This window comes from Syngnathus leptorhynchus, unplaced genomic scaffold (genome assembly GCF_054491065.1).
Source record: "Syngnathus leptorhynchus isolate UIUO unplaced genomic scaffold, UIUO_Slep HiC_scaffold_48, whole genome shotgun sequence".
Classification (NCBI taxonomy): domain Eukaryota; kingdom Metazoa; phylum Chordata; class Actinopteri; order Syngnathiformes; family Syngnathidae; genus Syngnathus; species Syngnathus leptorhynchus.
Window position 1 is genome coordinate 32020 of NW_028232015.1, and position 23758 is coordinate 55777.

Genomic DNA, 23758 nt, shown 5'->3' on the forward strand with positions numbered 1-23758 from the left:
TTTTTTCTTTCTCCAACTCTCGGTGCCTTAATGTCTGACTCTTCTTATGTGTTTTGTTGTTCCTCCCTCCTTCTTCTTTTGTTTTATTTGTTGTTGCTTTTTTTGTTCCCCCTTTTGGGTCCCCCTGCAGAACACCAGTTCCCCCACTAGTCGGATGCCTGTCCCTTTGTCGGCCAAGTCCAGGCAGTCGCCGGCTACTACTGACAAAGCAGCAAAACAGCAAAAACTGCAGGACGCTCAAAGGCAGTTCCGACAGGTAGTTTTACTCTAGGGCCACACCACGACCAGTGTTTTGATTGCGGGACACCCCCCCCCCCCCCCCCCCCCCGCTTTGACGGGAAGGCATGATTGACTCTTGACTGTTACCCCATAACATCACTGTATGCTTCTGCATGTCCACACTGCTCATGGTGTTCACTGTGTTGGTGACTTGAAAAAAAACAAAGAAAAGCGGAACACGCCTGCAAAATGCTCATCGCATCTCCAGTTCCCACCACAGCTGAGTTCCTAAACAGTGTCGCCGAACCCTGCCATCGACCCCCCCCCCTCCCCCTTCCAGGATGCTTCCATTTCACACTTGCCCCCAACCCTTCTTCTCACCGTACACCCCAAACAACTGCTTTGACAACTTCTTAACCTTACTCCGACTGGTTTCCTCTCCTATCCAATTTTGAAACTCAACTCACCACGTACTGCCTGCTCACACACAAACACACCCCTTAACTGGGTTATCTCCCCCCAAACCTTCGGTACATCTAAGCTAACACTCCGACTAACAAAGGAAGCTGAAGAGACGTCCCTTCCAGTCTAACCTATGCTGCATCCTGTTTCCTGGTAACGTCTCTCTGTTCAAAGTGTCCATGTGGATCAAGTGACCCGTACCAGACAAAAAGTTGAATCAAAGGCAACTGGACTCCTTAATTGCGGTTGGAGCACGCCAGTCCAAAAATGTTCCATTGAGTGGCCGGCTGGGGGATGAGATACAATTCTGAAAGAAGAAAATGGCGGCGCTAGCAATACTAAGCGAGCATTAGCAGTAAACAAGCCACGTTTAGCCAGCGCGAGTGTGGCTATGACACTAAATTCATGGGTTTCCAATGCACTTAAAATATCCTTCTCCAAGTCATTTATACCTTGTTGTCCAGTTGCCTTGGTTTCAAACCTCCTAAAAAAAAAAAAAATGACGGTGTGCAGATATCAAGAGTGACTGCTGTCTTTCCTCATGCAATCCAAGTAGACCGATTGTGTTCATTGTCTGCGTAGCATTATTAGTCTTCACTGTTGTGTTCCAGTTTGTATAGACTTTTCATGTGTATAGTTGGACCTTTTTTTCTTTTGACAATCAGTTTGTGTTTTGGCATCTCTTTTCACAGGCTAACGGAAGTACTAAAAGAGTGGGAGGGGATCATAAAAGCACTTCCCCCACTGTCTCTAAAATCCCCGCTTTTTATCCTAGCGCTACTAAAGATGCCGCTAACCCGTCCTCTTCTTCATCTTCCTCCAAATCCTCCCTCCTCCCCCCCCACAACGCTCGCTCGGCTTCCCTGCCCTCTTCGCACATCCCCTCGCTGTCCAACGGCTCCCTGAAGCCCCCCTCGCAGCACGCGGCTAAAGCTCTCTCCTTCTCCTCCTCCTCACAGACCCCCAACGGTCGAGTGCACTCTTCCCCCTCCTCCTTCTCCTCCTCTTCATCCTCCTCCTCCACCTCCCCCTCCCCTCTGTCACCTTTGGGCCCGGGCGGGAAGAGCATCCGCACCATACACACCCCCAGCTTCACCAGCTACAGGGCCCACAACGGCAGCGGCGGCAAATCCTGCATCCCGACAGCCTCGGCGGCTAAGGACTAGCCACGCTTTAATCTCCCCGCGGCCCCCACCATTGGTTTTTTTTTTTTTTTTTACACAGAGACCAGGTGAAAAGGCCGCATCTTCATTTTTAATGGGTGGCAGTGGACTAACCCACCTCTGAATACAATCACATCATGTGAAGCAAATTTGAAATCTGATTGGTTAAAAAAAAAAAACAACAACACAAAATTCCCCATAGTTGAAGTTACATCAGCAAGCACCCCTGCTGCTGAAGACCCTGGGAAATGTGATTGGACAAAAAAAAAATGTAGCCAAAAGAAATGTTACTAAATGAAGAAAGTAGATCGTAGGGAATACTGTAAATCCAATAGTCCATTGATCATATATTGGAATTCATAGGTTTTAAAAAGGTCCGTTTTAAACCAGCAGCGATTGCCTTTGTGGCAAACTACTGCCTTAAAAACAAAGTTGAACCTGGCTTTCAGCGCTACAGAGCAGTAGAAACGTGTGACCCGCTGTCCCGTCTCTCGTGGCTTTCTTCTAGTCTGCCTTGCTTCATCCTCATTCGTACGTATAGAAAAGTGTCAAAAATGTACGAGCACTTTGAAAGAGGCAACGACATTCAAATCAGATGTGTAGTGTATTACACAGACAGTGCACAGAATGTTTTATTTTTCATACCAGAGCTTTGGATAAGCGTAGTATATTTAATCGGTTGATGTTTATTCACCCTTGTAAATGCCTTGTATACAGATCGAGTATTTTCTCATAAAAGTTAACGCGTCTCATCTGACAACACTTTGTGGGGGGATTGATAAAGTAGCAACACGTGGACGAAAAAAAAAGTGTGCCTATTTGCCAAAGTTGTCCAGGTTTTGCAGGAAATTTAGGGGGACGTGCGCTCGTGTACCGTCACGGAAACTACTCGAAACAAATCAAAGCGGGGGCTGTAAACAGTAAATGCCTATCAGTGTAAGTAGTAAGTAGTTTTGTTAGCACACCAAAGTTTTTATGCATGATTTCATCAGACACTATAGGAGAGTGGTGTAAAAAAATGTTTGCACAGACAGACCTTGTAAATATGTTTTGTTTTTGTAAAGCTTTAAGTCATATCTCCATGTTGGGTAGCCACAGACATTGAAGCCGGTTTATAAACCAGGGGTGGGCAACCTGTCATAAAAGGCCTCACAAACGTTTAACACGCGAATGCTTGTCATCTCTATAACCTTGTAAAGGTTGTTTCATCTTATTTTTTCATCATTTAAACAAGGAAAAAGGTTCCGCACTCTTGCTGGAATGTGAGCTTCCGTAGTTGTTTTTTTCCTAAATAAAAGGTTTAAAAAAAAAAAAAATCCTGTGTGTGTGTGTGTGTGTGTGTGTGTGTGTGTGTGTGTGTGTGTGTGTGTGTGTGTGTGTGTGTGTGTGTGTGTGTGTGTGTGTGTGTGTGTGTGTGTGTGTGTGTGTGTGTGTGTGTGTGTGTGTGTGTGTGTGCGTGTGTGCGTGCGTGCGTGCGTGCGTGCGTGCGTGCGTGCGTGCGTGCGTGCGTGCGTGCGTGCGTGCGTGCGTGCGTGCGTGCGTGCGTGCGTGCGTGCGTGCGTGCGTGCGTGCGTGCGTGCTATTTTTAGGCCAAAGAAAGGTTTTCCAGGAGTGTAAGATGCATGACTTGTCCTCCCTGAAACTTCTGCATCAAGACCTCACAGGTGAGAAAATGACTAGAAAGTCAATTTTGCATCTTAATATTTGAATAAAAGTTGCATTGTAGGTAAAAGGTAAGCACATTCTATTCAAAAGTGGCAATTTAACCAGTGGATTTTAATTTAAAAGCGACTTCTACACAGTTTGTCCCTTGCGAGTTCCCGTATGCGCTTTTTACACGGTTTGTCCCTTACGACTCCCCTTATGCACTGCCTGTTACCAAGGTAGCCCGGAAGAAGCCCAAGTGAGTGATTGCAGAACGCACATTTTATCCAACATTCATTTTCACCGCGTCAACGTTGCGGATAATATAGTGTTGTTGTAACGCCCCCCCCCCCCCGGTATCCCTAAAAATATATATAAATATATTTTTTTACATTACTGTTTTCTTCGAGAGCCATCTTCGTGATGCTAACGCTAACTAAACCAGCAACAGGTTGTATACGGTCGGTGCTAATTAGCATGTAGCATAGTGGGAGTTTGTGTATGTGGAGTATTTTAAGACAAGTTTCGTTTAATGACATTTTTACGGCAACAATTTGCAACACATACCCCCAAAAGGCGAACGGGGCCCCCTTTGCTACCATGGGAACGGCCTCCTCCCTGGTCAGCCCCGGGGAGGTGATCGAGGATGGCTACGGGGGCGAGGGCGGCGAAGCGTGCGAGATTCCCGTGGAGGTGAAGCCAAAAGCCCGACTCTTGCGCAGCTCCTTCCGCCGGGGACCTCGGGCGATTGGGGCCAGTTTCAAGTCGACTGGCTCCGTAGACCTCGAATACGCCGCCGAGTACGAGCGGCTGCGGAAAGAGTACGAGATCTTCCGCGTAAGCAAGAACAACGAGATCACGTCCATGCAGAAGAAGGAGTCCAAGCTGGACGAGGAGAATAAGAGGCTGAGAGCTGAGTTGCAGGTACTGCAAGACTGCTGAAAGAAAGTAGAAGCTCTGTGCTTAACTCTTAAAAATAGTAATAATAATTTGCAAATACGTACCAAGTGCTTATAATGTTCAGAGGAAATCTGCCGTTTTGCTCTAAGTGTCTTCCATGTGACCCCAGGCTTTGCAGAAGACCTACCAAAAGATCCTGAGAGAGAAGGAGAACGCCCTGGAGGCCAAGTACCAAGCCATGGAGAGGGCTTCCACTTTTGAGCACGACAGGGATAAAGTAAAAAGACAATTTAAGGTATGTCCCAGTGATTCAAACATTCTCCGTCACGTTAATGTTGTTGCATTTGTTCACCAGATTTTTAGAGAGACGAAAGAAAAAGAAATCCAGGATCTCCTTCGCGCTAAGAGGGACCTGGAGTCCAAAATGCAACAACTGCAAGCCCAGGGCATCCAGGTGTACTCTCCCGACGATTCCGATTCGGACGACAACCAAACGACTGTGACCGGTAAGGGCCCGACCCACGTTGAATTACAAGAAGTAAAGCTGCCGGCAAGTTGCGCTATCCGTAGCCAGTGACGTTTCATGTCTCCAGCTGTGGGAACCCAGTCCGAGTACTGGACCGGCGGTGTGCTGGGAAGCGAGCCTTCTATGGGCAGCATGATGCAGCTGCAGCAGACCTTCCGGGGACCCGAGTTGGCCCATAGCCTCATTGACGTCGAGGGCCCCTTCGCAAACGTGAGCCGAGGTAAGGGAGCGAGTGGGATGTCACCAGTAGCACGTGTTCAAGCGGTATAGCGTGCTAGCAGTCGGTGTGCTAACGCCACAGCGACTTCAGTGGAAAGAGCGCAAAAGCAAATTGCTAACGAGAACTCGTCAAATGCTAGACGACTGGGATGCTGCGGTGGCCAGTCTGCTGCAGGTGTCGCCTCACGTGCCTCAGGCCTTGTGGAGCAACACGGTACGCTGCTACTTCATCTGCACGCCGGAGACCAAAGCTGAGATGGACATTTTTACCAAGGTGCGACGAGTGTTCTGACGTCGTCATTCAAAGAAAACCTGTACGGTATTTGTTGCACGCAAATGATCTGTCAAATGAAAACCTTGCACAAATGACTCGAACGCAGAAGCACTCTCTGGCGCTGAGGAGGCTGTGTGAAGGTCTAGGACATTTCTACCTTAACGTCTGCTTCCACGAAGACGCCGCCTCGTTTGCGTCGGCACGCAAACGGGAGATTGAGAGGAGCTCCGTGTGCGTGCTGCTTCTCAAATCCACCGTCAACAGGTCATGCGCCTCCCTCCCAAGCTCGGGCTGAAGCTTCCCTTTGCTAACGTGACCCTGTTGTGACGTCACAGCTCCGTGGTGGAGGATTGCGAGGAGGCTTTTGTGAAGAATCCAGACGGCCATCCATTAGTGCTCTACCTCAGGACGGAAGGAGATGGGAACCTGTCCGGACCCACCAGGAAGCTTCTGGAAAGGGTCAATGTTGCGGACAAGGCTGCTAAAATAAAGGTCCCAGTTGCTGATGCATTTGTCAGTATTGGCACATGCAGACCTTGATACTTGTGTTGAACATGCAAGCAGGTCTTGGATCACAACGGTTCTGCTGAAGATGGAGCCAGCCTCATTTCAGCTCAGCTGGAGAAAGTAATCGAGCAGGTACTTGGCCACACCTGCTTTCGTACGCTCGTCTCATTTTCAAGTGGCGCTTATTTTTCCGGTGCAGGAGTTGCTCGGTTTGGAAGGAGCGGACGCCGACACGAAGGACTCCGGGATGGAGGAGGGCCGCGAGGAAGACGCAGGCGACGTCCTGTGGGACCTTCATGACGAGCAGGAGCAGTTGGAGTCCTGCCAGCAGGCGTGCAGCAGCACCAGCTCTCAGCTGGGCTTCCAAAAGGTGAGCTTCCCTTCCCTCTTTGTCAAGTTTTGGTCAACTTCAGAATCCCCACGAGGTTATTCCTCTCAGTATGTGGAGCGGCTCAACGACATGATCGCCGCCCCTCCTCCGACTCCGCCTCTGCTGGTTTCGGGTGGGCCGGGCTCCGGGAAGTCCCTTCTCCTCGCCAAATGGCAAGTGGAATTCTCCTTTTTGTTTGCGGCTGTCACGTTTGTCGGTGAGAAAAGCAGCGTGACTATTTGCGGTCCTCCTCGGTAGGATGGAGCTGCAGCAGAAGCAGTCACCCAACACCTTGTTCCTCTCCCATTTCGTCGGGCAACCTTTTTCCTCCAGCTCCGAGCCTGTGCTCATCATCAAGCGCCTGACCGTGAAAGTGAGAGATGGCTTCCCTTCTGTTGAATTGTCTCACGTCAAACAAACATTGGTTGTCCGAATGCAGCTGCTGCAACATTTCTGGTCCATTTCGGGCTTGTCCACGGAGCCCAGCAAGATCCTGGAGGAGTTCCCACGCTGGCTCGAGAGGCTCTCGGCGCGCCACCAGGGCAATATCATCATCATTATAGACTCCATCGACCAAATACAGGTGAGGGAAGGCGGGGCGGGGCGATTGCAGTTCACCACCACCACCACCACCACCACGACATTGCCGTGCGTCATCTTTCCACAGCACGCGGAAAGACACATGAAGTGGCTGATCGACCCGCTGCCCGTCAACGTCAGAGTGGTTGTGTCGGTCAACGTGGAGACATGTCCTCAAGCGTGGCGGTCGGTCCCACGCGGCAGACATCCATTCAGTATTTGCACAAATCATGGCAAACAGCGATGAGCCTCTCAGCGCATTTGTGATTTCTTCCCCCCCCCCAGGTTGTGGCCCACTCTCCACTTGGACCCGCTGAGCCCCAGGGAAGTCAGTAGTGTGGTGAACGCCGAGCGCCTCAGCGTGGACCTCCAACTAGGCAAGGATCAGGTAGGAAGGATCAAGTCACCATCTGAGTGCTGTGGGAGTGACTTGACCCTTTGTTCTCAAGGAGCAGAAGCTGGAAAAGCACTGCCGCTCAGCGTCCACCTGCAACGCTCTATACGTCACGCTGCTCGCCAGGATGAGCACCAGGTTCCTTTGATGCCTTCTTTTTTTTTTGTGTGTATCTTTAGGATTTGAAAAATTTACATCACCTTTTTTTTCTTTGTGTGTAGCGGATGGTGGTCGGAGAAGAGCCTGGAGCGGTGCCTGCAGTGTCAGGACATCTTGTCGCTTTACCGCCTGGCGCTCAAAAGCACGCTGGACTCCCTCGGCTCGGACAGAGAGCGACACGTCGCCAGAGAGGTGCTAGGTCGGAAAGTGGCAAACGGGCACTCGTCGGGAAAGTGACACGCCTCTTGTGGTTTGTGTCTGGCGCGTAGATGCTCTGCCTGGTGTATTGCAGCCACAATGGCGTGAGCGAGTCGGAGGTTCTCGACCTTTTCCCGGAATTGCAATTTCCGGCGCTGGCGTCGCTGCTCTTTGGTCTGAGTCGACTCTGCGTGTTCACCCTCCGCTGCGGCCTCATCAGGTTCTGCCATCTGCAGGTACCTTTTTATTAGGTACACGGGAGGAAATTGAAAGGATGTATTGGGAATGATTTTTGCCTTGTGGGAAAAATCTTGACCTTTGTCCCCTCACCAGGCACGGGAGGCAGTGCGATTGGAGTTTCTAAGCGGAGGCCGCGGCTGCGCTTCCTACCGAGAAAAGCTGATCCACTACTTCAGCCGGCAGCTCAGGTGCCGCCGGCCGTACGTCCGTCGTTCTTTTTTTCCATTCGCTCTTTTTATGCGGGATGTCTTGCGGGTGCTAGTCACGACGGCGTGACGTGGCGCGTCGCTGACGAGCTGCCCTGGTTGCTTCAGCAGCAGGAGGACCGCAGCAAACTGCAGCTGAGCCTTCTCAATCTCTTTGTCTCCCAGAACCTGTACAAGAGGTCGTAAATACCAGGCCGAGGCGACGCTCGGCCAAACCTTCAACTAATTGAGTTTGGATTTCCAGGGGTCATTTCTCCGAGTTGCTGGCCTACTGGCAGTACGTGGGCAAGGACAAAAGCTCCATGGCCGCCGAGTACTTTGACTCGCTCAAGCGTTACGAGAAGAACTGCGAGAGCGAGGATGGCGTGACCAAGCTGGCCGACTTGTATGAGACGTTGGGACGTTTCCTCAAAGACCTGGGGCTGCCCAGTCAGGTGAGCTGACGGCTTTTAGCTTCGTGGCTTGTGAGAAGCGTAAAAGCCAGCTGGTTCTCCGCCAGGCGGTGGGTCCTCTCCAGCGGTCGCTGGAGATTCGGGAGACGGCGCTGGACCCCGACCATCCCAGCGTGGCGCGCTCCCTGCACCAGTTGGCCGCCGTGTACGTCCAGTGGAAAAAGTACGGCAACGCCGAGCAGCTGTACAAGCAGGCGCTGGAAATCAGCGAGAACGCCTACGGGGCCGAGCATGGCAGCGTGGCCCGAGAGCTGGAGTCCCTCGCCACCCTCTACCAGAAACAAAACAAGTACAAAAGCGCCGCCGTCGCTGCCCCCTGTCATTGCCGCAGCCGAGCCATCGACTTTTTATCACTGTCGTGGTCAGGTACGATCAGGCGGAGAAACTCAGGAAGAGGTCCATGAAGATAAGGCAGAAAACAGCTCGCCAGAAAGGCCATATGGTGACTATAGAAATAATATCGGGCTTCTCCACATACATATGCTACGCTACGCTACGCTACGCTACACTATACTATACTATACTATACTATACTATACTATACTATACTATACTATACTATAGGTGAGATTGTGTCACAAGACTTGCGTGTTCTCCGCACTGCAGTACGGCTTCAGTGACTTGCGTGTTCTCCGCACTGCAGTACGGCTTCAGTTTGTTGCGTCGCCGGGCCCTCCAGCTGGAAGAGCTCACCCTTGGGACCGACTCGGCCGACTGCGCCCGGACCCTCAATGAACTAGGAGTGCTTTACTACCTCCAGGACAACCTGGAGTCAGTCTCGGCCGCCGACGTTTAGCGCACGTGGATCTTTCCGGAAGCGCTTCCTATCCTCTTTGTGTCTTCTGACCACCAGCGCGGCCAAGGTGTTCCTGACGCGCTCGCTGGAGATGCGCCAGCGCGTCCTGGGCCCGGAGCACCCCGACTGCGCGCAGTCCCTCAACAATTTGGCGGCGCTGCACACAGAGAGGCGGGACTACGAGGCGGCCGAGGACATGTACGAGAGGGCGCTGGACATCCGCAAGAAGGCCCTCTCGCCGGACCACCCCTCGCTCGCCTACACGCTCAAACACCTGGCCATGCTCTACAAGCGCCGGGTGAGGTGGAAACATTCCTTCGGCGCTTGTTTCTTCCAGCTGAGATAAGACGCCTTACTTCAAATGCCAGGAAGGGATGAAGACGTTGTGGCTGGCACAGAAAATCAAAGAATCAAATCAAACATTCTGTCTACGCAGGGGAAGCTGGAGAAGGCGGCGCCCCTCTACGAGCTCTCGCTGGACATCCGGGAAAAGAGTTTTGGGCCCAAACATCCTAGCGTGGCGACGGCACTGGTCAACCTGGCGGTCATCTACTGTCAGCTGGTAAATGCCCATTTTTCCCCTCAATACATACATCTATGTGTATACTATTTTTTTGCGCACGGTCACGAGAGGCTGCGTTCGGGTTGGTTTGTCAGAAGAAGCACGGCGAAGCCTTGCCCCTCTACGAACGAGCGCTCAAAGTGTACGAAGACAGCCTGGGACGCTCGCATCCTCGTGTCGGCGAGACGCTCAAGAACCTGGCAGTGCTGAGGTACGCAACCTGGATAAACACCAGGCGCTTTTTTCTTCTTTGTGTGACGCTCTCCATTTTGCAGCTACGAAGAGGGCGACTTTGAGACGGCGGCCGAGCTGTACAAGCGAGCCATGGAGATCAAAGAGACGGAGCCTCCGCCGACGTGCGGTAACGGGCCGCCGTCGCGCCACTCGTCCACTGCCGACACCTTCGGCCTGAGGGGACCGGCCCCCCTCCCTCAAGGCCCCAGGTGAGTACGCGATGGCTTGGGAAAATGAAAACCTCTACGTACAAATTTCATTTGTTCTGGGACCTACTTCACATGTTGAAATAGTAATATGTTGGATGAGATATTCCCATAAGAGTATGGTGTAATTTAATAAAAGTGCAGATAATTGCACATAGCAATAAAACAAATGCATTATATTGGAGAGATGAAATCAATTGCAAGTTCTAATGACATGACTGCAGTATTTTACAAGTGAAGTGTTAACAAGTGCGAAAATCTCTTATTTGTGTAAGATGTGACTTTGCCAAATCACGCGTTCTACGCAGGCTTTCTCGATATCTCTTCTTCCAATGTAAAGTTTCGATTGCAAAGTTGGCAATGACCGAACAAATGTTATGTTTCTACCGGTATAGAGAAGCTCTTTAACCCAAGTATGTTTAATGCTAAAATATGACTGTCTTACCAAAAAAAGTCAAATTTCACAGCGATGTCAAATTCTAGTTACTCACTTCCATTTCTGAAAAAGCAGCAGTTGTAGTGACTTGTGTTTTTATATGTATGTATGTGTTGTTGTAATAGTGTTCACTTTGTTGCCATTCAACATTGCACATGTATTCTTGCTAATAAATACTTTATTGAGATGTTAACGTTAGCCAAGCATTGTAAGCTTAGTTCATGCATTCAGCTTTTTGTGTTTTTATTGATGGTCAGTCGTGGGCTGTCATCCAATGTATGCCATGATCATTTCTTTCAATTTGCCCGCCCGCCGTGCAGCTTACAACTTTCTCATCTGCGCCATCAGGTCCTCCAGACTCTGTTCCGTCTCTTCCACCATCTCCCCGTCGCCCTTGTTCTGTTTTCAATGAAAAAGAAAAGCCTAAATTGACAACATCCCAGCCCCATCAGTCATCAATGGTTTGTTAGTTGTGAACTGACCGCCGCCGCCGGGACGGTGTAGGCGACGGTGATGCCTTCGGGGAGGTCGGCGACGGCCGCCGTCTCCTCCTCGTTGGCCTCCTCTGACACCAGTTGGATGCCCCATTCGTTGTCCTCGTGCAGCACGTCTTCTTCTTCCTGGACCACCTCAGTCTTGGGTCGTTCCGCTTCCCGTTTCTGGCAGGACACATTGGGACGCCACGTTAGCTAGCCCATGTTGCGACGGTAGATATTAAATTGGAATCCTGCGCAGAGTTCAACTTGACCTCGTACACCTCCTGCTGTCTTCGGCAGTGGCGGTCGTTGCACTGCGGGTTGGGCTTCATAGCCATGCTAGGAAAGAAATCCTGCATGGCGTTGTAGCCCAGGTAATAAGTGACGCGACCGAACTTCAACAAATACCTGCAATGTCAACAAAGTCACGTTGAACCGACAAAATCCATCTCCAAATGAAGGAAATTGACTGTAATTTGCTTATAAAATACCATTTGGAACTTATTACTAATTATTCTCATAATCTTCCACAAGAGTTTTTTGTAGTGAAAAAAACAAAAACCTAATTTTTGATGGAGCTGTGTGTGAAATTTACTTGAGGACATTTTGGACCAGGATGCCAGCGACGACGCCCATGGTCGTGGGCAAGCTGGCGGCGCACACGCCCTCCCTCTTGAGTGTCTTCTCGTCGATGTTGGCAGCCACCACCAGAGGCGGAGCGCACTGCGCAAGGACATGTCAAATACTGACTCGGTAGAAACAATTGCAAGGATGCAGATGTAAGCCTCCGGAAAAGGCGTGTGTATTGCATTTGTTTGTATTTACAGCGAAGCACGCCGTCTCTCCCGGGTTGATGAGCTGTATGTGTCCCGACACGGCGTTCTCGCTAACTCCGGACTCCATCCAAGTCTGTCCGAGTTCATTACAAGCCTTTGCGAAAAAAAAAGAGTGCAACGATGACACGCAGAAACTAACAAAAGCTGAAGAAAAAGTCATCCCTTACTGTATTGATGGCCATGCGGGCCTCAAAGTTGTCCACGCAGCTCAGGACTAAATCCACCGGCTTGTTGTCGTCCAGGCCTCCGTGACTGAGAAGACAGAGGAGAAGTGAGGAAGGACAATTTGGCTGAGTGCGGAAGAGAGAATGTGAGCAAAAGCCACCTGAGACGCTCCATGAAGTGGTTGAAATTGTCCAAGGTGGTGATGTTGTAGTTGTGCGTCTCAAACGACACGTCCGGATTGATGTTTCTGGTCAACGGGTGAGTACGAAAAAGCATTTACTATTATTACTACTACTTTGTCCAATAGGCCAGTAATAAGTGTTACCTTAGCGTGTGTTCCGCGGCCTCCACTTTGCTGAGGCCTGCCTGGTGCGGCTGGAAGAAGAGTCGGTTCATGTTGGCGAGCTCCACCTTGTCGTAATCGAACAGCAGCAGCTGTGGAAACAGAATTAGGTAGGTAAAATACGTACTTTAAAAATGAGTCAAATTCTCATGTTGCAAAGAAGTCCGTTTCCTTTCACATCCCTCACTTACGGCAATTTTTCAACAGTGCAGGTGTATCTAATATCCTGACCAACTTAAAAAAAGGAAAAGAGTTTTGCATCATTACCTTACCGATGCCACACCGAGTGAGCATTTCGGCTGTGACGCTGCCCACTCCCCCGACCCCTACCACGGCTACCGTGAACGTCCGGATGCGCTGTCACACACAATGAAGAAAAATATGGAAACAAACCATGCATAATTTAGGCAAAAAGCTAGGTGAGCTTACCTCGTAGTTATCAACAATGCCCATTCTCTTCAGCGCCATCAGGCGACTGCAAGAACAGCAAAGAGAGAGATAAAAATGAGTCACTCGTCTCCTGATGGGCGCGTCACTCTTCCAAAAACATTTCAAATATCATGAAACATTACCTGTAAGGGTTGGAATCGACAACCTCTGCGCTCATCTTTTCAATTTTGGGTCTGTGTTGCTGCTCGGCGGCGCACTGCTTTTGCTGACACTTAATCAGCTCGTTCTCCAATTCCCTCACGCGTAGCTTCAGTTCCTCTACCGTCGCCATGAGGTCACGCTAAAACTAACAATGAAAAAAAAAATCATAAAATAAGTGTAAAAACGTAAAGTCCAGACAGCAACAATTGACACGGGAAAGAAAGTACACGTCTTCACAAGTCCAATCAGCTGTCAGGGTATGTGTTACAGCAAATACAGTTCGTGTGGAAACGTGGGTGTCTAAGATGTTTCAGATAACTTGCCAATAACATATACAGTATTTTTTTTTTACTCTTTTGCGTTCAAATATTACTATGCGCACGACCAATTATTTTATTGATTGATTGATCGATTGATTGTGGTTGTGTTTTGATCCAATGTGCGTCGCCATAAACCACCCGACATGGCAATTGCGCTAGCTTCCGAGCGAGCAACAGCTGGAAAATAATTAGTCCACTCTTTTCAGGATGGACGAATTGACGACTCCCGTGCGACCGCAGCATAAATTCAACGAGCATAGACTCAAAAAGTATCTGTGCGCCAAGTTGTTCGTGTCAAACGACGACACGCTCGTTGTCAGGCAGTACAGGTGAGTTAGTGTTTGGGTCACAGGTTGACGACTACGTTGGGCTAACATGCTAAGGTCTTTCCAGTGCGGGGCAGTCGAATCCCACTTTCCTGATTCAAACACCTTCCAAAAGTTATGTTCTAAGGAAGAAGCCACCGGGTGCGTTGCTACCTGGCGCACACAAGGTATAAGTCAACTAAAAAACACGACATAAAGTACTGTACTTTGTCACGAATTATATTGTATGTAGTACTAATACTTGTCCAGCAGGGGGAGCTATTTCATGCGAAACCTCTGTGATGGCATTCCATTTTATTTAAACCTATTTTTATTACGAGCCATCACAACATCATTGTTGACTTAATTCAACATGCATACATACATGCATGCATACACATAGATGCATACATACATACATAAAAGTTCAATATTTCTGTCACTCATTTCAGAGCATTAAACCAATATCATTCATTACACAGAGTGAACATTTTTAGCGTTTTTTTCCCCTTGCAAGTTGATGGTTATATTTCACATAAAAGGAAAAGCAAAAATTACTGTTTGCGAGAGTTTAAACAGAAAGAGATAGTTTAAAGATAAATATATATTTGTTTACAGGTGGACAGGGAATATCGTGTCCAGAAGGCATTGCATTCCGCTGGTTTCCCCGTGCCTCAGCCCCTTCTCCACTGCACCGACATGGAGGTCATGGGAACAGAGTTCTACCTGATGGAGCACGTTGTGGTCAGTTTGCAGAGGTATGCCTGAAATATAAAGTGATATATTAGGTAACGGCAATGATAACCGAGCAGGGCCGCGTATTTCGGGACCTTCGTCTGCCCGGAGTGATCCCGGCGGAGAGGGCGGCTCTCTACGTGGCAGCTGTGGAAGTTTTGGCCAAACTGCATTCATTGGACCTGGCGTCGCTGAAGCTCGACGGCTACGGGAAAGGAGCAGGATACTGTAGGAGACAGGTTTGCAAATTCATGTTTTCTTTCTTGAGGCCCAAGCAATTAAAAATTTTTCAATATGTCCCCTTGAATGACATTAGCGGCGTGTCTCTTCTTCAAGGTGTCCACGTGGACCAAGCAGTACACAGCCTCATCTCACCGAGACATCCCTGCCATGAACGAGCTCTCCTTGTGGTTGATGAGCAACCTGCCCGTTGAGGATCAGGAGGTCACGCTGGTCCACGGTGACTTCCGAGTGGACAACTTGGTATTCCATCCGAGCGAGGTACCGTACGCCTTCTCATTTGCTCACGCGACTGTTAGGAGTGACGTGCGTCGTGGCTCCTTTAGGCTCGGCTGCTGGCAGTGCTGGACTGGGAGTTGTCCACCAGCGGGCAGCCCCTGGCAGACCTGGCCTACTTCCTCATGCCTCACTACTGGCCCTTTGGCCTCAACATACTGAGCTCTATGGGTAGCTTGAAAGGAATAGAAGGTGTGATCTCAGCTAACACTCGGCGTTGAAATCAATCAACAAGGCGCCTATGAAACGTTTCTTTCCGTGTGTTGAGCAGGTATCCCCTCAGTGGACGACCTGATTTCCATTTATAAATGCTGCCGGGGGGTCCCGTCACCTTTGCCCTGTTTAAATTTCTACTTGGCGCTCTCCTTCTTCAAAATGGCAGGAATCGCTCAGGTGAGGCTTGAATGAAAAGTTTCTGCGTGAGTCGGCATTCTTGTTTTGGTTCAGGAGTGATCATTGTTTGCAAATGCTCAAAAACATTTGAACTAGGTTTAAAAAGCATCAAAACCTCTGATTGGGTCCTAAGTTTCACAATCTGACCCTCAAATCAAATCATTACAATCCTTCCATCATCATATATGAAGGCCACTGTGATTGACTTTGTTTTTCCTTTCTCTGTCCAGGGTGTTTATGCCCGCCACCTGCTGGGCAATGCCAGCGCTCCCAATGCCGCCGAGTTAGGCCAGTGCGTCGAGCCCTTGGCCGTGCTAGCCCTGCAGCTGGCGCAGAGGTTGGTTATTTCTGTTCACGTGTTTCCCTTCACACCGGTATAAATGTTGTGTCTAGTCCATTTGACATGCGTTCCACCTGCTGTTTGGAGCCTTTGCCAGTAAACGTTGGAATCCAGCATCCGGCTGCTGGGCTGACTTCCGTCTCGCACTCTCCGCAGGCCTCCGGAGGCCGCACAGGAAGCCGGGCTGTTTCTGCAGACGGCCAAAGGCCAGGCGGTGCTCCGGCAGGTGAAGGACTTCATGAGGCAGCACGTGCTTCCCGCCCAGAAGGTCAGCGCCGACACAAAGCCTCCCTTTGTCCACTCGTCGTTTTCCCACGAAACCTTTGGACCTGGTTAATGCAGCGAGAGAACAAAACCTCTATTGATTTCACATATCATACAATTGCCCAGTCGTCACCATCGCGGCCATCTTTCTGTTGTGCTTGTCGAAAGGAAAGCAAATAGAAGATTTTCACGACAGCTTTGTTTTTCCAGGAAGTAGCGGAGTACTACATCAAGTATGCTCACTCACCCCTGAGGTGGAACACCCCCCCAATAATCGAAGATCTAAAGGTAGGTTTTAGAGGGGAACCTCACTTCGGAGGAATCTTCAGAGCATTACATTGGAAGTGGGTGTGGCCAGGTGAAAGCTCGAGAGGCAGGATTATGGAATCTCTTCCTGCCGGCGGCCAGCGGCCTCTCTCAGCTGGACTACGCCCACATCGCCGAGGAGACCGGACGCTGCCTCTTTGCTCCGGAGGTTTTTAACTGCCAGGCGCCGGGTAAACAATAACCCCTTCATGGCCCATCTGCTCACTGACAAGTTATTCGAGTTTCGGGCTTGCCTGAAAAGACGCAGGAAGTAAGTCTGTCATTTGAGGCTCAATTCCGGGGGTCAGGCAAAAGCAAACTTGGTGCATCCGTTTTCAACAGGATCTGCCTATACAAAGCTGGCAGTCCCTTGCGTGTTGCATATTCCCAGTCACGCTTTCCCTCTCCTGTCAACAGACACTGGCAACATGGAGGTGCTGCACATGTTTGGCAGCGAGGAACAAAAGAAGACGTGGCTGGAACCTCTGCTCAGAGGAGAGATGCGCTCCTGCTTCTGCATGACAGGTACACTCCACGCACACTAGAGTAGCGCCTTTATTTAGGAGGATGAAGGAGCGCGCTTTTTTGGCCAAGCTTTTGGCTATACGGCCGGCGGTGAGTCATTTCTCCCAGTGTGCGCTTGCTATGCCGCGTGGAAACAGCTGCAGGCCAGAGGTATTGACAGTGGGCGTCGACCCGCCCCCCGGGTTTTTCCCGTTGCCACTGGCGTTTACCAGATGTAGCCAAATTTTAAGAGGGAAGGAACATGACGTAATAACAATGTGTACAAGACTTGATGTTTGGAAGGACCTCGTAAAACTGAGTCACTACAACACAATGAAAGTGAGGAAAAAGAATGCAAGTGTACAAACTTTTCAAATGCCATCCAACACACAATTTCACCCTGTGAGATTCAAAAGGCACTTGTGGTTCTTCAGAGCCCGAGGTAGCGTCCAGCGACGCCACCAACATTGCCTGCAGTCTCCAACGAGAGGAGGACGAGTTTGTCATCAACGGAAAGAAGTGGTGGAGCAGCGGTGAGTCCGCCCTTCTTTCTTTTCTTTTCTTCAGAAGATGAGTCATTGAACGTGACAGCGCCGCACGTGACGTGGGTTTATTTTCCGGACAGATGACATGCATGCACACTTGTGCTGTGCGTGCTTTCCCTCAGCTTGGCTGTGCAAACATACTTTGTTTATTTGGAAGTGTTTGAATCGGAGTAAACGTTTTCTCACTTGGTCTGAAATTGTTCGAGGCCCTTGAGAGACTTTATGATGACTAATGACATAGACTTCAAACCCTAACCCCGCCCTTGGTCCACAGGGAATCATAACGTCTCTATTATTCAATCTGACCCAAAAGTAGACGTTGATGACAATGACCGAGCGTCGTCTTGAGGGAGTTTCCCTCAAATGGGTCCTCCCTCACGTGCTTTCAAGAATGACGTCCCCCCGTTACGACCCGGCAGCTTTGTTTCCATTGTCTCGCTGTAAACAGCACGCAGGACACCAGATGATTCCTTCCAAATGCTTGCGGTCTCCTCTTGTTGTTTAGCCAGTGCGGTGGAAAGAGGATGACTAACAGGTACTGGGCATGGAAAAAAATGATCAAATGGCATTAGGCTTGAGCAGACTCCAGCTTACTTTTATTTTCTTATGAACACAGCTTTAAAAAACCTAAAGCATTGACATTGCACGGGACATAATCAGTGACTATGTGAAAATTGAATTCATGTGTACAAAGACTGCCCTCCTGTTTGCGGTTTGCTATTCACCTTTTTCATGAATTTGTGCGCGCTTTCTGTCGTGCCCTACAGATGGCGCCAAAGCCCTGGCTGAAAAGGAAGTAGTATTGCGTAACTAATACATCTCGAGTGAGTAGCGGAATGCCGGGGGGAAGTTCAGCCAGGGTTGTTAGTGGTGGTTGCATGTAGCACGTGCGCATCTGGTGTGGTTTTCAAAACCCATCTGTAGCGATGGTTAACTGCACGGGCTTTACGACTTCAGCTATGACTACCTGGTCTTATGTATTACTTAAACACGTTGCTCCAGCTATCTGGGACCATAATAGTATTTATCCTTTTCGGGACTAAAGCGCTACAACCGTTGCAGATTAGCAACTCGCCGTCGTCGCGCCTTTACACGCTGAAGGTGCTGGTGTCCAGTTCCTCAGAACCAGACTGCGATCGGTTTTGATTGCGCACGTTGAGCGAGATCTCCACCGCCGGCTTGCCCTCCTCTCGTCCGGCGCGTCTCCCGAAACGCCGTCCGAGATGCTTTGCGGTTTTGAAGACGCGGCCCTTGAAGGAGGACCCGATGAAAGCGTAAAGGAGCGGGTTGACGCAGGCGTGGGTCAACGCCAGGCTCTCGGTCACCTGCAAGGCACGGTCCAGGCCCTTGCTGACCTCGCAGTTGGTCACCAGCATGTAGATGATGTCCAGCGCTCTGCAAAACTTCACCACATTGTAAGGAAGCTGTGTTAGCAAGAAGACGGCCACCACCGCCAAGAGAACGCGCAAGGCTCGCCACTTTTTGTCCCGCCGCACTCCGGGCGCTCGGGCCAGGGCCCGGCCCACCCGGCAGTAGCACACCGCCATCACCAGGAACGGCAGCGCAAAGCGAAGACTCACTTCCAGCAGCTCCAGACTAGCCTTGGCGGGGCGTGCCATGCTGGCCGGGTACACGGCGGTGCAGTACATCCTGTAATGGGAATGCTTGACGGTGGAGAAGAGCAGTTCCGGGAGCCCCAGAAAGATAGCCACCCCCCACAGCGCCAAGCACGCCAGGATCCACTGCCTCCGCAGCCGGGCGCCCTTTCCGGACCTGCCGGCCGCGGCGTGAGCCACCGCCCAGTAGCGGTCCACCCCGATGCACGCCAGAAGCAGCATGCCGCAGCTGAAGTTGGCGCTGTAGAGGAAGGAGGTGAGCTTGCAGGCGGCCAGCCCCAACCTCCAGCCGTGAACGGCGTCGGCCGCCCAGAAGGGCAAGGTGACGAGCAGGAGCAGATCCGACCCGGCCAAGTTCAGAATGCAGACGTCTGTGAAGGTGCGCAGGCGCGAGCGGGATGCGTACACCGCCACCACCAGTGCGTTGCCCGCCAGGCCCACCACCAGAGCCAGCGAGTAGATGACCGGGAGGAGGACGCCGGCGAAGGAGCGCACCGCCTCCTTGTCGCAGACCGAGTGGTCGTAGCTGTAGTCGTAGCTGTCGTTGTGGCCGAGGTCCTCGTCGTCATGGTAATAGTAATCCTCCATCCTTGTCTGCATGGGGGGGGGGGGGGAAAGATGAAGAATTGAACGGGGAAAGCGGAATGTCTCCTGCGTGGCTTCCCTGACAGTTTAATCCTCACAACCCCTCAATGAGCTTGTGCATTTTTAACTCATCCTTTCTCCTCGGAATGACGAGCAGCGTTTAACCGCCGGAAATTCATCAGAACTTAAGATGACTGATTGAAGAGGATTGTGTTAAAAGAATGCATAAGAAAATATTGTAATTGCAGCAGAATCTAACAAGAGCCTAACATCAATCACAAGTCGTTTTAGCCTTTCATGCAATTTCTAAATGTTTCCTTTATCTTTCTTAATAGCATTATGTAATTAACATCTCTTTAATACATTAATTTTTCATGTGAACAAATAGCAAATTTTATCCTTCATGTGTTATCACCATCTGATTGTAAAAATGGACCTTGACTTATTGTTAAACTCTGAAGTGGTAAACAATTCCATTCCGATAGCATAACAGGAAGGTATAGAATACATTACAAAAGAAGCCAAATAAACATTTATACACTTTACGTATGATGGGCTTACTAACCTCAGCCAAAAAAAAAAAAAAAAAGTCTTACCTTTTTATTCTCTCTCTGATGCTCAGTAATCAAACGTCCAATGTTCACGCACACTGGAACGCTTGTTGTGTCTGTGGAGCCAAGTTGTCGGAGGGAAAAAAAAAAAAAAAAAAAATTCCGCACACCACCCCTCCCTCCTATATCGGAGGACGTCCCACCATTTGTGTTGTGTGTGTGTGTGTGTGTGTGTGTGTGTGTGTGTGTGTGTGTGTGTGTAAGTGTGTGTAAGTGTGTGTGTGTAAGTGTGTGTAAGAGTGTAACAGTAATTTGCGACTCTTTGGCCGGCCAGTTTACACAGCATGACATTCCTGGGTGGCGCAGGAAAAACAAGGCTACGTTTAGCAACCAAATATCACCTAAAAGGGAAAAGGTCGAGCAGACAAGAGGAGTGTGTTTTAAAAACAACAAGAAAAAATGTTGGCAAGTTTGTCATTGCATTCCGGTGCAGCTGGAACATGTTTGGACCTGACAGCTTCTGTCATTCCGTTCAGTGTAACTACGCTCGGCTTGATGCTCAATACTCAAAAGTATTGGGACGGATGCCGGTTAAAGCATCCGTGTAAGGTGCAAGGCAAAATGGGGAAAAGAAAATCTGCTAAAATGAAAAATTCAGACAAGATTTCAGTCATCATGTTTGGCCAAATACTGACAATGGGTATGAACGCTCGAGCGTGTTGCACCGTGCTGCCGGTATTGTCTGGTGTCCATATGTACCCTAACCTGTCCTCAGGGAGCGGAGCCCCTTTTATGGAAGTGGAAATAGGAAGACGGGCCTTTTTCCAGAATCTTATCTGTATGCCCTGATCTGCCTGATCTGACCCCTTCAAATAGTCTTGTTTTGTCACTCCGAGCGACAAAATGGAAACATTTCAGGAAATATAAATCAGCGTGTGGTCGCTCAGCAGTGTCTCACGGCCCGGCCCAGCTGTGCTTTCCAGCTAGGGCCTCATTTCCCAGCACTTGTAGAAAGGTCACAGTGGTGAGACAGTCATTCAACAGTGTTTGTGTGGTTCTCAGGTGCAGGGCATCCCCAATGCAAAGTGGCCATTGTGATGTGTAGGAGCGCCCCCGAGGAGGCCGGCAGCAGGTCGGCAGAACATTCATCGCACATCCCCCCCCCCCCCCCCCCCCACCCCACCCTCACCCCCAATTGTTTTGTCAAATGTCATATTTTGTTGCTCAGAGGTGAGACCTAAGGCTAAGAGATAATGGATGTTTTCTTCCCGTGGTCTAACACTTGTTGCAGACATGCCAGACACAGTATGATCCTGGTGCCAATGGACACGGCAGGCGTGAAGTTGATCAGGCCTCTCACAGTGTTTGGACAAGACGGTACAAACGCGGCGCGGCGTTCGGACCAAAAACTGTTACTTCCTGTTGGCCACTCACTAGACAAATGCACAGCGTGAGTGAAATGTCGACAGTGGGATTTTTATCAAGCGGTTATCTCTCTGCCTTTTTCCAAAGACGCTATCCACGGGGGCCATTTTGAAGTGCACTTTGAGAACGTGCGCGTACCCGCCGCCAACATCATATTCGGTAAGTGGCGGCAGCTCGAGCTTAATTATGGCCGTGGTTTTTAAATGGACATAAATGAAGCCACCTGTCATATTTGCTGCCGTCATGTGTGCTTTTCTCTCTGAATGTCATCTTGTTGGCAGGCGAGGGTCGAGGCTTTGAAATCGCTCAGGGACGTCTGGGTCCGGGGCGGCTGCATCACTGCATGAGAGCCGTGGGCCTGGCGGAGTGGGCGCTGGAACTGCTGTGCCAACGCGCAGCCTCCAGGCGAGTCTTTGGCAAGAAGCTCTATCAACACGTAAGCCAGCGATGCTGATTTAAAATTGTGTCGCTCCCTAGTGGACATCACGTGCCATGACGTGTGTGCGTGCAGGAAGTGGTCGCTCACTGGATTGCAGAGTGCCGACTCCTGATTGAGCAAACGCGCCTCCTCACACTCTGTGCCGCACATGCGTTGGACACGCTCGGCAGCCGTGCAGCGCGCAAGCAGGTGAAAGAAAAGCCACAGATTCATTTAAGTTTTTTACATATTTGTGCACTTTTTGTAGAATTTTTACAACCCCTCCCCATTTAGCCAGTCAATTCCCTTCATTTGCGCAGATTGCACTGATTAAAGTGGCAGCGGGCAGAATGGCGTGCAAAGTGGTGGACTGTGCCATCCAAGTGTTCGGGGGTGCCGGTGTCTCTGGAGACTTCCCTCTGGCGCAGATGTGAACATGTACTTTGATTAAGCAGTCAAAGTTTATTTGTATCATGACCCCCCCCCCCCCCCCTTTCCAGGTATTCCTACGCAAGAACTCTGCGTGTTGCTGATGGACCAGATGAAGTGCACTTGTCCACCATCGCCCGTCTGGAGCTGAGGGATCAATTGGCCAAAGCCAAGCTGTGACGTCTTCATAACGTGACTTCCAACCGCAAGCACAGGAGGTCTCTCACATTTGGATTCCGCTACGGTGACGTAAGACTGTAAGATAGGAGATAGAACATAGGGTGTATTTATGAAATAATACACGGCTTTTGTAATTTCAGCGATACACACAAAATGCGGCCTGCAAAAATGTGCAGCCAATTTCCTGTAACCTCTCAAGATAAACCATGACCCACGCGTATGGTTAGGAGACAAGGGAATTTAGCTACGCAGTTGCTAAATGATCATAGTGTCAAGTGGCAAACCAATCATTTTAAATTGTTGGTACAATATGACATGTCGTGTCTTATGATTCATAATTTAATTTTCTCGGTTTGCCAAGTGTCATGACTGCCTCACGAGTGGGACAAGAAAATGGCCGTTGATAAATACAAAAATGTTGTTTTACGTACAACATTTTAATGTCTCCACTTGGGCATCCTTGAGTCTTTCGAATTGCAAAAGTCTCTCTGAATAATAAACATGGCGGATTTGGGAAACCCGGTTTGTTCCGCCCCAACGAATGTGATGAGAATGATGTGTGAGAAAATGGATAAATCTGAATCGAGTAAAAATAGCTCCCCAAACAGGTCATAAAAGTATCTCTGCAGAACCTGGAGGGGGGTATATATTACACTTTTCTACACTCCTGAAGACTTCAAATACACAAGAAAATGATTTTAAAAACAAAAAAAGTCCATTATCCATGAGCTGTCTCTCTTTATTTAGGTTGAGTCAAAGAGGTATGTGAATATTTGGTTGGATGAGTGTCCTGTATTCAGCAATGGGATGGATCGAGTCCCAGTTTCTTTGGTCTATTTTAATATGCGCATGCTCCTAACTGTTGTTTTTTTGCAAAAATTTTCAACGAGACAAATCTGCCAAGGCATTCAAATGAGCCTTTGAAAGGTAAGCCATTGATTTTTTAAAACACGTTTCTGGTAATTGCGGAAAAATGACATTACGGTTACTCCGTTAACCACCAGTCACAGCTGACCTTCAGAAAACCGCCGAGCAACTGTGACGTCATCAACCCTGAATAAACCCTGAGATGTCATCCTTAATATAAGAATAAAAATAATGTTAAGGACACATCCATTGTGCCAACGCGTGACTAAATCTACTAAACAAAACATATATATATGACGTCA

The 23758-nt window shown here is 49.5% G+C and overlaps 5 protein-coding genes across 32 annotated transcripts in view; 3 read left to right on the plus strand and 2 right to left on the minus strand.

The window, feature by feature from the left end:
* The window catches only part of kiaa1217 (KIAA1217 ortholog), a 34383-nt gene extending 30027 nt beyond the window's left edge, over positions 1–4356 (plus strand). For 9 of the 14 annotated variants that reach the window (XM_085904915.1, XM_085904917.1, XM_085904916.1 and 6 more), the window contains 2 exons: positions 131–256; positions 1374–3297. In XM_085904915.1, coding sequence (XP_085761041.1) covers positions 131–256; positions 1374–1847 — 600 coding nt within the window. In that variant the 3' untranslated portion in view covers positions 1848–3297. The other 5 variants (XM_085904924.1, XM_085904925.1, XR_015063803.1 and 2 more) reach the window with 5 other exon arrangements.
* Positions 3520–10944, plus strand: nphp3 (nephronophthisis 3). 9 transcript variants are annotated; one of them, XM_085904937.1, is made up of 27 exons: positions 3522–4412; positions 4558–4683; positions 4744–4894; positions 4982–5134; positions 5274–5407; positions 5514–5671; positions 5743–5899; positions 5972–6046; positions 6114–6284; positions 6354–6457; positions 6543–6657; positions 6724–6867; positions 6952–7049; positions 7149–7240; positions 7313–7395; positions 7479–7608; positions 7686–7865; positions 7948–8042; positions 8172–8239; positions 8305–8494; positions 8545–8801; positions 8879–8954; positions 9156–9283; positions 9366–9606; positions 9745–9870; positions 9942–10081; positions 10146–10944. In XM_085904937.1, exons 1-27 carry the CDS (start codon positions 3990–3992, stop codon positions 10315–10317), a joined length of 3987 nt encoding a protein of 1328 aa, XP_085761063.1. In that variant the 5' UTR covers positions 3522–3989; the 3' UTR covers positions 10318–10944. The 9 variants fall into 9 exon arrangements, with proteins under 9 accessions (XP_085761065.1, XP_085761063.1, XP_085761057.1 ...); XM_085904931.1 differs by having other exon boundaries at positions 3523–4412; positions 7149–7251; positions 7319–7395; positions 7686–7850; positions 8117–8239; XM_085904938.1 differs by having other exon boundaries at positions 3523–4412; positions 7686–7850.
* uba5 (ubiquitin-like modifier activating enzyme 5) lies at positions 10907–13445 on the minus strand. Its single transcript, XM_085904949.1, has 11 exons — positions 13139–13445; positions 12996–13041; positions 12834–12923; positions 12549–12658; positions 12384–12470; positions 12226–12310; positions 12048–12152; positions 11818–11945; positions 11495–11630; positions 11229–11405; positions 10907–11145 (listed from the first exon to the last, which is right to left on the minus strand). The coding sequence occupies exons 1-11, from the start codon at positions 13285–13287 to the stop codon at positions 11068–11070; spliced, it is 1191 nt and encodes a 396-aa protein (XP_085761075.1). The 5' UTR covers positions 13288–13445; the 3' UTR covers positions 10907–11067.
* A 20-nt stretch (positions 13446–13465) lies between these two features.
* acad11 (acyl-CoA dehydrogenase family, member 11) lies at positions 13466–23668 on the plus strand. Of its 5 annotated transcripts, none has more exons than XM_085904942.1 (21): positions 13466–13596; positions 13684–13806; positions 13871–13970; positions 14401–14526; positions 14595–14756; positions 14854–15018; positions 15084–15225; positions 15305–15426; positions 15657–15763; positions 15923–16034; positions 16241–16318; positions 16389–16527; positions 16754–16861; positions 17275–17373; positions 21200–21269; positions 21429–21514; positions 21650–21721; positions 21844–21998; positions 22074–22190; positions 22301–22418; positions 22481–23668. In XM_085904942.1, coding segments are annotated over exons 1-20 (2199 nt in total). In that variant the 5' UTR covers positions 13466–13594; the 3' UTR covers positions 22415–22418; positions 22481–23668. The 5 variants fall into 5 exon arrangements, with proteins under 5 accessions (XP_085761068.1, XP_085761070.1, XP_085761071.1 ...); XM_085904940.1 differs by having other exon boundaries at positions 13468–13596; positions 22301–22410; positions 22481–23658; XM_085904944.1 differs by lacking the exon at positions 22301–22418 and having other exon boundaries at positions 22481–23667.
* On the minus strand, positions 17959–20622 carry ackr4b (atypical chemokine receptor 4b). Of its 3 annotated transcripts, XM_085904947.1 has the most exons (3): positions 20183–20622; positions 18966–19595; positions 17959–18788 (listed from the first exon to the last, which is right to left on the minus strand). In XM_085904947.1, exons 1-3 carry the CDS (start codon positions 20486–20488, stop codon positions 18474–18476), a joined length of 1251 nt encoding a protein of 416 aa, XP_085761073.1. In that variant the 5' UTR covers positions 20489–20622; the 3' UTR covers positions 17959–18473. The 3 variants fall into 3 exon arrangements, with proteins under 3 accessions (XP_085761073.1, XP_085761072.1, XP_085761074.1); XM_085904946.1 differs by having other exon boundaries at positions 17959–19595; XM_085904948.1 differs by lacking the exon at positions 20183–20622 and having other exon boundaries at positions 17959–19601.
* Positions 23669–23758: the final 90 nt, after the last annotated feature.

What these genes read in the sequence shown, in the direction of transcription:
- acad11 (XM_085904940.1), top strand. An exon ending in CAATAATCGAAGATCTAAAG is followed by an intron (nt 16,319 to 16,388) that starts GTAGGTTTTAGA and finishes GGGTGTGGCCAG; the next exon opens with GTGAAAGCTCGAGAGGCAGG. An exon ending in CTCCTGCTTCTGCATGACAG is followed by an intron (nt 16,862 to 17,274) that starts GTACACTCCACG and finishes GTGGTTCTTCAG; the next exon opens with AGCCCGAGGTAGCGTCCAGC.
- nphp3 (XM_085904930.1), top strand. Translation starts at nt 3,990, where the DNA reads ATGTGGAGTATTTTAAGACAAGTTTCGTTTAATGACATTTTTACGGCA. An exon ending in TCAAGCGCCTGACCGTGAAA is followed by an intron (nt 6,658 to 6,723) that starts GTGAGAGATGGC and finishes GTCCGAATGCAG; the next exon opens with CTGCTGCAACATTTCTGGTC. An exon ending in AAGAACCTGGCAGTGCTGAG is followed by an intron (nt 10,082 to 10,145) that starts GTACGCAACCTG and finishes TCCATTTTGCAG; the next exon opens with CTACGAAGAGGGCGACTTTG.
- ackr4b (XM_085904946.1), bottom strand. Translation starts at nt 20,488, where the DNA reads ATGTCATGCTGTGTAAACTGGCCGGCCAAAGAGTCGCAAATTACTGTT. An exon ending in ATCAGAGAGAGAATAAAAAG is followed by an intron (nt 19,596 to 20,182) that starts GTAAGACTTTTT and finishes CCCCCCATGCAG; the next exon opens with ACAAGGATGGAGGATTACTA.
- uba5 (XM_085904949.1), bottom strand. Translation starts at nt 13,287, where the DNA reads ATGGCGACGGTAGAGGAACTGAAGCTACGCGTGAGGGAATTGGAGAAC. An exon ending in GTCGATTCCAACCCTTACAG is followed by an intron (nt 13,042 to 13,138) that starts GTAATGTTTCAT and finishes CTGTTCTTGCAG; the next exon opens with TCGCCTGATGGCGCTGAAGA. An exon ending in GAGAGACGGCGTGCTTCGCT is followed by an intron (nt 11,946 to 12,047) that starts GTAAATACAAAC and finishes GTCCTTGCGCAG; the next exon opens with TGCGCTCCGCCTCTGGTGGT.